Raw genomic sequence first — 15,911 nt, forward strand, 5'->3', positions numbered from 1 at the left:
CCTTTAATTACTTACATCGTGTAATATGATCACCTTTATCATCAGTGAGAAAGCAGCCAAAACCAGGAATGTTTTCTGCTCAGGAATAACTGGAAATAAGGATTTCCCCCACCACTTCCCCCTCCACCTCAGCTGCAAAGTTTACAAAATGTATCTTTCATTCTATGATTCATTTTTCTTTTCTCTTTACAGAGTCAGTCCAGACAGTCATGGGACTTCTGCACAAGGTCTGGACAGTTGATTACTGGTAATCAGAGATGCTTTTCTTACACTATGAATAATCAAGTGAAACCTGGAATTTATTAGGATTGAGTCCCACTCAAAAAGCAAAGTGGGAGTGGCTCCATGAAACTCTCCTAATTCAGCATACACAGAGAGAGTTTTTTATTTAATTCTATCAGTTACACTCAGATCAACATTCTCCATAATGTGAAGTTTTTCTTACACAATCTGCACTTATTTATTTACGGAGAGCTTCTCTTCTCCCTTCCTAATTTAAGATGCAGATGCAAAGTTGTGCTTTGGAGTATTCAGTGTGCTCAGCTACAATTATGTTTGGGAGAGCAAGTATGTATTTACTAATAATTACCTGTTATTCATACATAAGTGACTTAAGTTTAAAATTCAGGGGTTTTTGTTTTCTTTGGTTTAATTTCCTAGAATGAACTAGGCACAAGAGGATTCCTAATCCTCCCTAACCACTTCCAGAGAGAAAAAGAACATATTCACATCCCCAAATTCTGGCTGATATATCAGACATCTTTAAAATGTGTCTCAGAGCCTCTAATCTGTGTAACTGATAATTATGGCAGGTACTCAAATAAACACCTTTCCTACTACAAAATAAGCAGTGAGATTATTTATCACATTTCATATTTGTCAATGATCTTGGCTCCATAAACAATGTTGATGGAAGCAACAAAGCTTCATGGGGACTGTGTCACCAACAGACACAAAGAGTCTTTACTGATGGAGGCAGGAGCTCCTTGGATGAAAAAAAGCACTGTGGGCTCAATATTCCCTACAGTATTTCTTAAATATTCCAACTCCTGCTTTAAAGAAGATATAGAGCTTTATGGTCATAATTAAAAGCAGAGCTGAAGGATCCCAATGGTAAAATTTTATTAACATCCATCTAATAAAGGAAAAATAAATTAAATTGACTCACACACCAAGTTAATGTAACACAATGATATCTGAGGAGTGAAAGGAAGGATGCTGCTGGAGGCTGAGGTGAAACAAAAAATGTCCTTAGATATCTATGGAGCTAATACATATGCACACATAGGACATACAATTTTATAACATGGAATCTCTTCTGGTAAGTTTCTTATTTTCTGTTTCAGAACAGGTGTCAGTATTGTTATTTTCACACAACTAGTAACAAGAATAAGCACATACTTGTATCAATGTTAATGCTGAATATTAAGCTGAAAATTAATGCTTAAAGCAGCAAAAGCTAAGCTGATGTCAAATTAAAATAAAATTAGCATGAGAGTTAAAGTGAGATGAACTTAAATCATTGGGAAGCTACAGCTATTTGTCAGTTTCACAATTTAGCTTTCTTAGCCTTTACTTAAACCAAATAATTCTACTTTAGTTACTTCAGGTGTTTTTAATGGTAAATGTCACTGTGGATACAAGTTTTGGTCCATCTAATCAGGTAGGAAAGTTATATATTCCCCCATCAGCTAAAAATGATGTCACTTTGAATCCACTCTGCAAGAGTTCTCCACAGCAACAAATTCAAGCCATCCTTCAGACCTCTGCTCCTTTCCATGCCTGGCTTACCTTACTGCCAGTCTTAGGGACATTTTCCTTCTCAGGTAATTTATTTTGACAGCTACGTAAAGCCAACCACAAAAAGTGATGTACTTAACACACACAAAATTTGGGTATTACAAAGTGTTCTTTGCCACTGAAAATTAAGGCAATGCCACCATACTGTACACTCTGGAGAGCTCACATCTTTTAACCTGAAAGCTCCAGAGTTTCAGTAATTTTTAGAGGCCTTGAATAGTAAGAGAATGGAAGATTAATTAAGGTGTGAGATACAGAATTTCACCACTAATCTCTACAGCAGAAAGATAGCAATGGATACATGAAAATAAATTCAAGTTATTTACCACTTTGATGCTCCAAATGGCACTGCCAGGAAGCTGTCTGGATTTAAAAATGTCCCGACCTTCTGAAATGTCTGGGGACCAGGAAGGTGGGCTGACTGTATTATTGGTACTCCAAGCCCCCTAGGATACGGCAGGTGAGAAAATAGATGTATAAAACTTTGCAACATAAAAAAATAAAATTAAAAAAAAAAAGAAAACAAGCAAAAAAAAAAAAAGCAAAAAGCAAGCAACGAAAAAAAAATCTGAAAAGCAAAGCACATGCAGGCAAAGGCATTTCTATAGTAACTTAAGTAGTCAATTAGTTCACCGAGTGAGTAGAAAGTGGGAAATTTTTAGGTTCTCATTGAAACACGCCCTAAAATCACTATTTACTTCCAGCTGATGATTAAGTACAACAAAATGAGTTTTATAAACAAAGCTTAATACAAATCTAAAGCAAGCAATCATAACAACAAATTATACATCTAAATTTTATTAGTGAAGAAGACAGTAGTTGGAGGTGGTAATATCGCCTTCTATACTCCAAATGCCATTTTGAAAGAACTGATGGCCTCAGTTGACTTTTGAAGCTAAACTACTCCCATTCACAGCAACAACTAGTCTGAGAAGCACAGCAAACAAAAGGAATATGAATAAACCATTGGACAAAAAAAAAAAAAAAAAGGAAAACAGCCATGGTAATCAACAAAGCAGTTCATTCCTCCAAGTTTGCCACAAATAAACCATTATAAAATCCTACCACTGATTTTTTTCACCCCGGTGTTCTCATGTTATGCTGTGCTATCACACTTTAACATGTTATTACGTACATGTAATAATATACATCTATATGGTGTACCTACAAGCTCTTTTTAACTAATTATTATCCCTATTTATATAGTTCCATCATGGTGAGACATTGTATGACTGTCACCAGAAATAAAGCAAAGTGAGAAGAAAATGCTAAGACAGACAAGGAAAAAAAATGCTGAAGTTCCTCATAGAAAGTAAAATCTGTGAAAGACTTTCTCAAGCACAGAACAAAGACTGTGGGAGACAGACATCACAAATAACTTCACTGCCAATTTACACATTAGATTAATAAAGGACCGTACATTTTCCTAATTCTACATTTGTGAGAGTAAAAAATATTGAATATCAGGATGAGAAGTGGAAGTGATGAGAAGTGTAGGTTTACCTTCTCCAGAATCCCATTCAGCAGCATAATCCCAGGGCTGATATGGAATAACCTCATGCATACAAACAATCCCAACTATTCACAACTGCTCACAAGGGCAAGCCCAAACACATTTACACCTTTGCATACTGGGATGTACAATAATAATAAGCATCAAGGAAAATGAGATGGTTTTGCAAAATGTGTTGGGTTTTTCCTGAAATGCAATTTCTCCAGCAAGAACGTATGAAAAATAAGTTTCTTTAGAATCAACAATTCCATCAAAACATATATTCATCTCAGACTGCTAAGAAGTGTCTTGCTAACAGCTGTACTGACTGAAAATCAGGTGATCTGGCAGAGCAGAGCCAAATGAGAAAGTTGATCATTGACCTAACAGCCTAATTATGGATAAAAGTCCCATGATAAAACCACCAACTCAGTACAACCCACAGTGTGGACACAATGGTATTCAGCATAAATCTGCTTTCTTTCTAGGAGTTTAGCTCTGCCTGCACAGGAGAAGGAATATGGACAATATAACACTTAAAAAAACCTTAACAACATGACAATTCTGCCCACAGGAGGTGGTAATTGGCCATACAATCTACACACAGTGCCCCAGGGCACCTATGTGCTTGGGATGGCCATCAATGCCCCCCCTGTGCCAAGGGGCTTCCAAGACCCACTCCAGAAGAACAGCTCCCAACAGCAGCTCCTCAAGGGTTCCACCAGTCAGTATGCTGGAATAAACACACTGGATTTGAAGGTTTTGCTATCCCAGTTTTTTCCCTGACTTCATATAGGTGGTCATCATACAGACAACTCACAGGACCAAGAGGTTCATCACCCTCTAACAGGGGAACAGTGCTGGGCAGAAACCTTCTGACCCAGAGATGGACAAGTCCCTGTTCACACCCAGGGCACAAGGACAGAGCATTTGTGAAGGAACTGAGACATCATGTCAGAAATGGGGGGGGAAAAAAAGAAATCTGATATACTGGTAGGCAATTACATCACCAGGTCTGTGGCATAGGAGATTTGCCTTAACAATTCCAGCCACAGGTTTAATATCAAGTAACAGTCAATTTTAACAGGTAAAATTCAAACTTTCATTGACGATTTTAATTAGTTTCACCATTACTTCTAAAATTCATAAAGCATGGTAGGTAACTGTTCTTATAAAATGGAACTCAAAGAAATTCTGTACAGCAAAACAAAGAAAATCTATTCATCAAAGAAACAATCTTTACGTCAATCTATAAAGGAGGCAACATGCTGACTGTCAAAATTCAAGATCTTAAACATGCTGAAAATACTTTATCAACAATTAAAATTACCTGCTCTTAGTTTGGAGGTACAAAATTATTCTCCTTTCAACAAGGTAAGTTTTCCAGTGATTAAATATATTCAAAAGATTAAAAAGCTAAAGGAATATTAAATCTGAAAATGAAATATTCATTCTTGCAAGATGATTTGTATATGATTCATGAACCATATTGTTGAGAATTAAATTGGAAATTTAATCCAAGTTTTATTGCAGATCAGAAAAATTTGAATTCTTGGTCAGATAAACTTAATTAAAAACCACACATTTCCACAATACCAGGAACAAATGAATTACATCAAAGAGATGCATTAATTATATTTTGGCTTTTAATTAATGCCTATTACCACACAACACTGAAGAGAAAGTTCTATTCAGTTCATTTATATCAGAACCCCAGCAATAATTATGTACTGTGACAGAAACAGGAAGTTCTAATTCTCCATCATATTCTTGAGTCCTCAAAATTGAACAACACAGCTGCAAGTAAATTATAACAAAAGGAAACCCAGTGTCAGCAAGGGTCAGGAGATCTCACTAAATTACCACTGACTGTGTTTAGCTGCTTAACGCTTTATGAATCCTGCTGCAATTGCAAATGCACAAAGCTGGATTTGCAATTTAATATTTAATGTAATTTTAGGGTTGTGAACAAACTTTAATCACTTGAAAATACAGCTCTCCTCATTAAAAAAAAACCAACAAAAAAACCCACAAAAAACCAACCATGCACCAACCATAAAAACCGTAACAAAAACTGATCCTTGAAACAGACTCTTTTTTCATCTTTTTTCCAACATCTACCTTTACAACAACATATTTAGTGATACCATTTAAGTGAAGACAGCAAAAAAGCCATACCATCCAAGATAGCACACCTCCAAACCCAGCACAGTGCTCTGTCTTTTTCAGTCTCATTTAAAAAAAATCTCTTAAAACACCAACAGATATTCAGCGTGCTGCGTAACAGTGACCATCAAAATCTTCATGAAGAAAATTAAATACCTCTGAACACGGTATTTCTCAAAGAACACATTCTGGAATAATATTAAAATAGTATATGTGGAATTTACAAAACCAACAGAAGTTTATTGGTTTTTATTCAAAATTATTCTACAAAATGCTCTCAACTCTTCACCTACCAGTGTTTCAGTGCCAAAATTTGTAATGCCTTCCATTTACTGACTTAATCTTACGCTTTCCAGTACACAGCGCCACAGCAAAAATAACTATTTCAAATCTGTTCAATTTGGACACACAGAATAAACACAACACCATTTAGCGTAGACCTCCACGGAAAATAGTCATTTTCCTTGAGAAGATCCATTTCAAATTGGATCTGTGTCAGATTAGTCATTAATAAACATACATGGAATTTTCTACTAAGACTAGCTGTTCAGAAAAGAGAAATTTGGAAATGATTAAAGAGCAGTCCTGCCCCTGACATAAATTTGCAGTTTACAGGAAAGAGTGGAGCATCTCCATATTCCATGAAGAAGAAACTGGACAGACACAACTCTAAGGACAGCACTGTAAAAACCTGACCATGCTGGCAGCTCAGGGTGAGTATCTGTGAGCTAAGAACATCTAAATTTCAAATGCATATAAAAATTAATTTGGCTCCACTATGGAGCATAGGAACAGAAGAGTAGACAGTCCATGGAACAAAACCCAGTGAGATGCTGAGCCTGGCAGGTAGAGGGTCCTCTCACAGGGCAGAATGGGGCTTGCCTGTAGCTCAGGGTATGGACAACGTGCTGTCCTAAAAAACACTGTCAGCAGAAGGGCACCTGACTGACAGGACACGTTCCCCAAAGTGGAGCAGTTTTGTACCAGCCAAAGCAAATTCATACAGTTCCTAACTGTACCTACACTTTGATTTATACACAGCTCCCCTTTTGCTTAGAAGCTGCATTTTCTCCTGTTGCTTCTAAGCAAAGTTGGGATGCCTCCAGAAATGCCAGGGGGCAGAGGGATGCTGACATCAGTGACACTGACTGCAGCCTTGGAAGGGCTCCATGAAGTCTTTTTAAGCAGAATATTGTCTTCATTTTTGAGATGGGTTTTAGTCCTTTCCAAATAGGGGCAATGTCATGTTGCAGATTCATCACTAAAGCAAACTATTAATATCTATCAACATGGGAAATTACTTCAGATTATGCATAACTTTGTATTCAGTGGCAAACCAGAATAATTATTCAAATATATTTTATTAGCAATTGTATTAACAGATTCTGAAGAAAGGGTGGATAATCCATCCTACTGTCCAGCACAAGACAATTTATTATTTGACAATCTCATTAATTTAATGAGAACAAATCCAAATCAGAAACTATCTTTCTACATGGATTCCCTGACTCCAGGGAAACATGTGTCTTATAAAATTGAGGAGAAATATATCCAAGATCCAGAGAAATTTTTTTTCTTCTTCTTTATAGGAAGTTCCATAAACCCATTGCAATGGATGTATTACTGCATTTTTAAAACAGGAAAAGGACATTACAACAAAGTAAACTGCTTATTAGGAGCTTTCAAACTTCTAGGAGAACTTGCAGAATATTACTATTTGTGAAACTACATTGGCTTGTCTTTGGGGTTCACAAAGTGATCAGACTCCATAAAGGAAATATTTTAAACCTGAGCAATCCTGGACAAGGAACAAGTTCTGCAATGGAAATTCTTTTGCATGACAGAAGAAAGCAAGCAGACACAGGAGCCACAATCTCTTTAATCAATAAAAACCACTCAATTTGTGTAACTTTCTGCCCCCCACGACAGGCAGCCAAGAACTCCTGCAGCTGCCAGGTAACATTTGTATGGCATAACCTCACACCTGACACAAAACCACACAACAGTAACATCTAGCAAAAATAAATAGCAAAATATGATATTTCATAAAGAGAAAGAAGCAGACCCCAAACCCATAAAATCAACCTACTTTTGAGAAGACAACTGCCCTTCACCCAAAGAAGAATCACACATGACCTGATTTACTCCAAACAGCTACACCTCTAACTTTATAGAAGCACCTTTTCCTCCAGTATTATTTTCCCCATTTTTTACTTGCTTTTAGATCAATGTGATCACCTCCAGGTGAACAAGAACTGAAACAATGTGTTAGGTTAAAATGTTTTAAAATAAGCTTATGTCTCTTCTTGATCTGTGGAGTTCCAATGGCACAGAGAATATGATGGAATGTCACCAAGGAGCACTTTTCTCTGCCAGCACCTGCCCTGTATGATGCTTTCCTAAAGCCAGAATTGGAGAGAGAATCCATTCTGAAGTGTCTTTAGTAATGACACAAAGAAACAACAGGTCTTATTTCTCTGGGTTTATACCTGGTGAAAAACTGCGTGCTTGCCTTCCAACCTATCCCACAGAATCCCCATGTAACAGGAAACCAAACTGTCTGGACACAATCCTATGCCAAGTGCTCTGGGATGACCCTGCCTGAGCAGGGAGGTGGGACCAGATGGTCCATTATGATCCCTTCCAACCTGACCCATCCTGCTTCTGCTCCTATCCACAACTCTCCATTTGGAGAAGTACATAATTATTTTTTTAAAAATTAATGTTTTCAGCAGAAAAGAATAATTTAAAACCCTCGCAAAATAAACCTAAACCTATTTCTGTCTGCAATCCAAAGTGATTTAAATACATGCCTTCCACATGGTGGATTTGTCCAATTACATCTTGCTCGAAAGGAAAACACCTGCCTGTAACTGGACATTTAAAAATCTCTCTTTTTTCACAGTCTACAGAACATCATTCAACAGCTTTCAGTTCCTCATCAAAAGCCCAGAGTAGGAACTTAAGAGTACTGAAGGGAATTATGTTTAAGGCATTAACATATTTCTGCAAACATGATATATACACCTGACTGTACAGTGATCCAGGAAAACTTAACTGCAGCACAACAAACACAGATCTCCTAAACTCAGGGGAAACAGCAGAAAAACTTTCCACAACACTCTCTCATACCTTAGGAAGTAAAAATTTTGAACCCTTAGGTGACACATAAAAACTCAAAAAATTGTGCCATTTTATATATATAAATGAATTTTATATATATATATAAAAAAAGCTTTGTTAACGCTAAGTCAAAAAAATCATTAAATCATCAACCTGGACCAAAGACTAAAAATAAATTGTGATGAGAAGATAAAACACTAACATGTCACACTGACACACTTTTTGTATAGAATTTCACCAACAAGAAATTAATATCCTGGGCTGATAAACCATTTTACCCAGAACACAACTCAAATAGAGAGATGCTGGAAAAAGTGACAGACTTGAGGATTCTTTTCACTTATCAAATTTAATCCTAGTCAAACCACAATGATTTGTACAAGATAGTTCTTGTACGTATTTCCTAATGTAACAAAACCACAAAATTATTTACCACATCATTAGAAACGTCAATCAAGAAAATATCTGGCAGAGTAACAGACAGAGAGTTCCAGAATGTTCTTCTCTAAAGCCAGTTTAAGAAGCTTTAACACACTTTTAAAGTATCAGCCAAAATAAATGCATATACAAAAAATATTAAAAGGTAAGTTAAGTAGCATAGCATTACAACTACCTACTTTTGTAGCATATTGTATAAAAAACACAACAAATTTTCTTCTAGTCTGCTTTAACCATGAGCCAAAAGAAACTTACATTCTCATCACAGAACCCTTACGATGGCTGACTTTTCCATTATTTACCACAACATTAATTCCTTGAAGAAATATACTGCACGTTCACTCAGGAGAAATAAATGCATATGATAAGAAACAGGTGAATCTGATGAGTTATACTGCAATTTAATAAACAAATAATGAAACAGTGCATGTGCTTACCTGTCTGGATCTGGGTCTGCCAGGGGAAAACTTGCGTTTGGTGATGGCCGGTTTTCCCATGCCGATTTTTGGAGTGACTGATATGTAGGTGGTTGGGAGAGTGCTCCCAGCAGCTGGAGGCAGCACTGGGGGCTGGCTGTGCTGCACGTCTCGTGCAGAATGCAAGTCTAGAGAAACATCTGGTGAGGAAGACATGTTTGTCTTATTTAGATTAAGTAATGGGGGGAGTGAGGGGCAAGTCTCAGCTGGTGGTTTTATGGGTTTGTCTCCAACTGATGAACTATGTGCAACACCTCCATTTGAAGCAGTCGTTTCTACTTGTAGAAGAGCTGGTGCTTCTGACTTCTCACGGGTTTCTTCCTTTTCTACATCTTTCTGCACTTTCATTCTTTCCAGCTGTTGTTCTATGGGGACAGAAATATCTCCCTTTCTTTCAGTCTCCAGCATTTCTGGTGTCACAGTCATGGTCTCAGGCACTGAAGACAGAGACCGAGAGTCTGCTGTGGACACTTCTGGTATCTCCACACCACCCTGAGGCAGCTGTGTCTCCTCAGCCTGTTTGTCCAACTCCTGCTGGGCTACAGCTTGAACACTTTCTACCACTTCCATCAATTTCTCAGTCTGACTGTCACCAGATGTTGGTGTCTTTTTAGGAGATATTTCCATTTCAGCTGGATTGACTTCAACAGAGATTCCTGCTTCCAGTTGTGTGGTCTTTTCTTCTGGTGATATGCCTGTAATTAAGTACAACCATGTTAAAGCCCACTTGGAAAAAGAAAAAAAAAACTTCTGGTGTACTAGTCAACAAGTATACTTGGTACACATCATGCAGGCCAACACATATCACTTTACTTCAGTGAATTTAATATGTAGCCTAAAATATACTCCATAAATACCTTTCTTTGTACCTATTTTTACAGTACTCTGTATTTTTAGTTCATTATTTTTCTTCCCTGAAAACACAGCAGAGTAAATTACATGAAAATAGATCCAAGATTTATTTCTGAGGAACTGAACACACATTTCCAGGTAGGCAGCCAAAAGTAGTTTCTTCTTTTTAATTTCTGTGTATTGAAGATGTATGGTATCATAAATTAATGTATTTTAAGCTACTGTTCCAACACTTCCAAAAAGCTAAGAAGAACAGGACAAGTACTAATAAAAAACATTTTCCTCCTAAAACTCTTTCAGACTTTAGGAAATCAACTGAAATGAAAACAGCTGCCGCTGGTTTAATTTAATTTACTAATGTATTACGAATTTCTTTCAAAAATATTTATCTAGCACTCCCTTGAACCAAATAAAGCACCTTTCATCCATAACTTTCTTCATCAAGGACTTCCAGAGTTTTTGTTCCACTCTATGAAGAACCACATTCTTTGCTCTGAATTTGGCTTCTCATATCTTCCTTTGATGAGCCCTGATTCTCTTACAGGCCATTTACTTTCTATTCCACTTGCACTCTTCTTAACTCACACAGCTACAACTTCCTCAGTCACTAAGTTCACAGCCAGCATTCCATTCTGACTATTTCTTCACAGTTTAAATCATGGCCCTTCTACCACAGGCTGTGACACAAAACTGAGTGATCACAGCTAATCTGAAAAGTTGGTTGATTTTTTTTTACTTTGTCTTTAAGTACAAATTTCTTGCCTCCCCTTATAGCAACCATCCTCCAACATCATCTGGGACTGAATGGGGCATCCTGGGAAGTTCTTTACCCTTGATATTGGTCACTAACATATCGAATGGATTTTGACCCTTCTTTAGCTGCTCCTCCCTGTGTGTTGGGTAAGATGCAGTTTCTCCCAAAACAGAAATGATCAGCTGCTGCAACCCTGTCTGGAAGTTACAAAGGAGGAAAAAAAAAAAAACAACCGGAAAATCCTTAACTGAGTACGCCTGTGGAGTTACAAGCATCAAGCACATAAAAGAAAGTGCGAGTGGCAGTATTTGAATAGCAACAAGTCACTGGGTTTTACAATAAACTTACAGTGTACAAAGCACTCAACGATTCTTCCAGCTTGGAAAAAGCCAGTCCCAACAAAAAAGTAAAACAAACAAAAGTAAAGCAACACAAATATTCTGAAGATTCTCTTTGCCTTCAATAAAACGCTTCTTTTATTAAGCAAAGAAGTTAATACTGTTGCTTGAGAGCTCAGAACTGCTGCAATGTGTCTTCTACTGTTTTCCAGGTGCTTTTTCCTCTTGCATTTATAAAGCACTGCAAGCCTTACTGACTGGAAGGTGGTTCTGGTTCTGAAGAGTTCTGAACTGGCATTTTCTCAGAGTGCAAAATCCTTTCTTACCTTCTGTAACACACCCAATGGCTGATTCCTGATCAGGGCCATCACCAGTAATGGGTTGTTCCTGAAATGCCATGTCCTCTCCACCACTTTCCACTTCCATTTCACTTGTACAAGCTTAAGGAGAAGCAAAGCAGTTATTAAAATTGATGTGTTTATTCTACTATTTAGGTATCAGGAACTGCTGTCAATGTTTGACCTTTTGGCTAAAGAGAAACTAAAGATATGTAATGATGATAGGATTGAGGACAAGTCAGGTCAGTGAGAAGGTTAAAGAGACTACCCTGTATGAGGAACATGTTACTTACTAACACTGAAGCTGTTTTATACCTTTCAGATGGTAAAACATGTCTATAAGGCAATTGCATATGCCTAGAAGTGAGAATATGCATACAGTCATAGACTTCTGCACAACCTGAGCCATACAAGAAAGAATTTTCTTAAATTCCATGCCTATAAAATTCAACAGAACTGTCAGCATGAAGGCTTCCAAATTTGTATACAAATACTACAATGTATTATGGCATATTTAGGAAGTTCCATCTCCTATCAGCACTGGGAACACTGATTTTCACCCTACATGTTCATTTTAATCTTTGCATGGAAAAGGCACTACTGAGTGCTTTTTTGGCTGACATGATCATTACAGAGCACAGAAACAGGAAATACTTTTTTTTTCCCCTTGTGTAAAAGCTCTCTCAGTTAAGGAAATTCATTAAAATGCACCAGATGAAGTATGAAAAACAAAGTATACAGCAAACATTAACTTGAAGAGAACTGATCCTCCATGGATGTTAGCACAGAAAAAAGTGAAACAAATACAGCTTTCTGCATCAAGAAAGTATTTTTTAAGTTCAAAAAGCCAGCAACTATTAGGTGATACTACTTTTAGCACCCTAAAAGCTACTCCCAGACTCTGCCAACTTTAAAGTGATATTTTAACTTCGAGGAAATGATCATTTACATTGGCTCCAAATCTGATTTTAAAGTACAGAAGTGCTCTCCTGGGTATAAAATACTGCACTGTACTGATGTAATAGCTCCAGATTACTCCTAGAAGCTGAGATGACAGTCCTGTTCTTCCTTGGGGACTAGAGCATGCTTGTCAGTGTTCCTACTAGCTAGAAATCCTAACAGAAGCATTGCTTAAAACTTCAGCCTTCCAGATAAACCTGCTACTACTCAAAAGGGGTTTTTGTAGGAGACTGGGAGTTGCGCCAGTGTATGTTTTGCTTTGGACATCTTCAAAATGCTCTAAGAACACTGCCTGAGAGTCCACAGCCCCTCCTAAGCTTTCAGGAAGGAAATGATCTGCTGAAGTGGCCACTCTTCCTAATCTGGTGGCCATGTTCACTGACAGAGGGAACTCATTTACATTTACCTCCTGTCACTGCCCTTCCTCCAGGAGCACCTTTTCCATCATGTCTTTACTGCTCACAAAAGGTAATGTACAGACTAACATCAAAGGGATGATTTGTTTACACAGAACATCAGTTTGAACACGAACATTTGTTCAAACTTCCCCTTTCCTGCCAAAATTTAAAATTTACCAGGCTTTCAAAACCATAGATACTTATGAATAACAAAAGATGAGTGCACAAGCACTGCTGCTTAAGCCCAAAAAATGCACACGGCAGTGGCTGTGCAGTTAATCTGTTACATTTTACCTTGCCTCTGAATTTAACCACAGCTGTACTTCTCCAGGGAAATTCAGCCTGGATGAGCTGAACTGTAGATGCTGCCTAACAGATCACAGGGGTGAAATACATGAAAAGCATTTAATTATGAGTTTAAACATGGCTCTTGTGGATGACCCACTGGGCTCAGATCAGCAGATCCAAGTCCTCCCTCTGTTTCCTTACTGTTGCTGACTTATTTTTCAAAAAATACTTTACACTTCTCCACAGCTTTCTGCCTTCTGCTCCATTTGTCCACTTAGATAAGAATGTCTCAGAAACAAGACGACTGATCGTATATTGCTTTGAAAAAGGACACCTATTGAAAGCTTTCTAGTTAAATAAACACCTGTCCCTTGAACACAGTCCAGGTCCCACTGCTCTGTCCTTCCTGGATAAAGTGAGAACAGGCACTATGAGACTGACCATGAGCAGCTAGAGAGAAACAGAACTGAATGTCTCCAAGAACATCTACCAGGCACAAATGAGTGAAACAGCCAGGCTGTCAAATGAATACATCTATGAACTGTAGCACATTCAAAATAAATTAGTGAAATTTACAGCTACAGGCTGAGAGGCTGGAGCTGGAAGGTTGAGAGCCATAATTATGGTGCTCACTAGCCCATGTTTGTATCCAGGATCCTGAAGCCAGAAAGAGAAGCCACCCATGGATTGCTTGAGCACCTGCTGTTAGACAGAGGAAGGGATGAACCTCACAGAACAGAATTTGAGTGGCTGGTTCACAAAAGACTTAGTGAGACTGTAGATATTATATCTGATGTCAGCATTTTGGAACTGTGAAGTTTAAGTTTCATTACCTGTTATACTGTCAGGTCCAGGAATGAGTTCAGAAGTGTTCATTACATCACATGGCTGAGTATGATCCCCTTCTCCTTGTCTACAAAGAGTGCAGATGTAATCTTTCAATTGAGACTCCAATTCACTACCTGGACATCTGTCACATTCTATGTGAATCCATCTGGGGAGATTAATTTATTGTGATTTAATTTATTGTGACTGTGATTTTAGTAATGAAAATATAAAGCATCATAGTAAAAATCCATTTAAAAATAGGACTGTTTCCCATTCCTATGGGGAAATAAAGATTTTCAACCAATGCTTGATTATGGAGAATTCTAGAGGAATAAGCATGATAAGTCAGCATGTCAAACAGAGAACAAACTTAAACATGAAGACTTAAATTGTCCCTAAAGCCAATCAGACTCCAGACTCCACAAGACGTAGAGCATCATCATAATGTTGCACAGTGATATACAATACCATTGAATACAATGCATAGCTTACATTCTTAAATGTTCCAAATAGTGCATTTTTTAAATTACTAAAATAGAGAAAGACATAAAATTAAACAGAAAACAAACTCAAAAAAACCCACCCGAAAACAAACAAACAAACAAACAAAAAACCAGCCAACCAAAAAAAAAAAAAAAAAAAAAAAAAAAAAAAAAAAAAAAAAACAACCAAGACCTCAGATCGCTGCAAACAACAGTCTTTAAACTTTAGGACAATGACTTTTTTAGCCTGCTTCCTCACAAGATAGGTGAAATGCAAGAGGCAACAGTAGCTTGCAGCAAGTAACTGCCAGGTACCCTCAGTTAACTACCAATTAATAATCATTTGCTAAGATTAAAATAAAACTACCTGCTATTGTTCATTGTATTTAGGGATGAAGGATCAAGGAGCTGCACAAGATCCTGTGGCACTGTACATCAAACACAGTGGACATCTTTCCCAGAAACCCATCAGTGTCACACAGCTCATCATCAGCTTTATGAATTTTTATGAATTTTAGTACAAATTAACAAAAGCTGGACACTTACCTTTTGCACATGTGACAATGCAACATATCTTTCTGGAAGTCTTGGAGGCACAGTTTTTCACAGAAAGGACAAGATAAGTTGTCTTGCTGTTGGTAACAACTGTCACATACCAAACAATTATGGTGCCACTGACAACTTGTTCGTGTGCCACACTCAGCACAAACTCTACAGTTCTAGAGATCACAAGAATTTAGTAGTTAATTATGATATTTCACAATGTGATAGAACTGCCATTAACTGACATTTTCCTGTTTTGATTTAAATTTAATAGATTTGGTCCTTAATAACACAAAAAGCTATCCAAGATCTGATAGCAGAGCATGAATAACCTGCACAACAGCAAGAATTTTCATGACACTACTCCCTGACTTGAAAGAAGGATTTCTCACAAGATTAAACTTTTTTATTGCTACTCTCAGTTACCTTAGGACCACCACAAAATGATGTAACATTACACACATCTCAAATACAGGGATTTCCCACATTATGCTGCAATTACTTACAAAGTTATTGATAAAACAACAAATTCATCCTGCCTTCCTCAAATGCAAAGGAACCCACAAGTTGCAGAACTGTTTTGGTAACCAAGGAGGAGTTGAATATAAAGAGACTTCAAATATGGGTTACATAGA

At 37.4% G+C, this 15,911-nt stretch overlaps 1 protein-coding gene across 11 annotated transcripts in view; it reads right to left on the reverse strand.

Moving 5' to 3' along the window:
- The window catches only part of KMT2C (lysine methyltransferase 2C), a 188,839-nt gene that overhangs the window by 67,071 nt on the left and 105,857 nt on the right, over window positions 1–15,911 (reverse strand). For 9 of the 11 annotated variants that reach the window (XM_083863956.1, XM_083863959.1, XM_083863958.1 and 6 more), the window contains 5 exons: window positions 15,280–15,452; window positions 14,257–14,417; window positions 11,766–11,879; window positions 9,457–10,190; window positions 2,127–2,246 (listed from right to left, as the gene is read on the reverse strand). In XM_083863956.1, coding sequence (XP_083720082.1) covers window positions 2,127–2,246; window positions 9,457–10,190; window positions 11,766–11,879; window positions 14,257–14,417; window positions 15,280–15,452 — 1,302 coding nt within the window. The remainder of the gene's footprint in view (window positions 1–2,126; window positions 2,247–9,456; window positions 10,191–11,765; window positions 11,880–14,256; window positions 14,418–15,279; window positions 15,453–15,911) is intronic. The other 2 variants (XM_083863965.1, XM_083863966.1) reach the window with 2 other exon arrangements.

The sequence above is a fragment of the Zosterops lateralis genome (genome assembly GCF_965231275.1).
Source record: "Zosterops lateralis genome assembly, chromosome: 1".
Lineage (NCBI taxonomy): Eukaryota > Metazoa > Chordata > Aves > Passeriformes > Zosteropidae > Zosterops > Zosterops lateralis.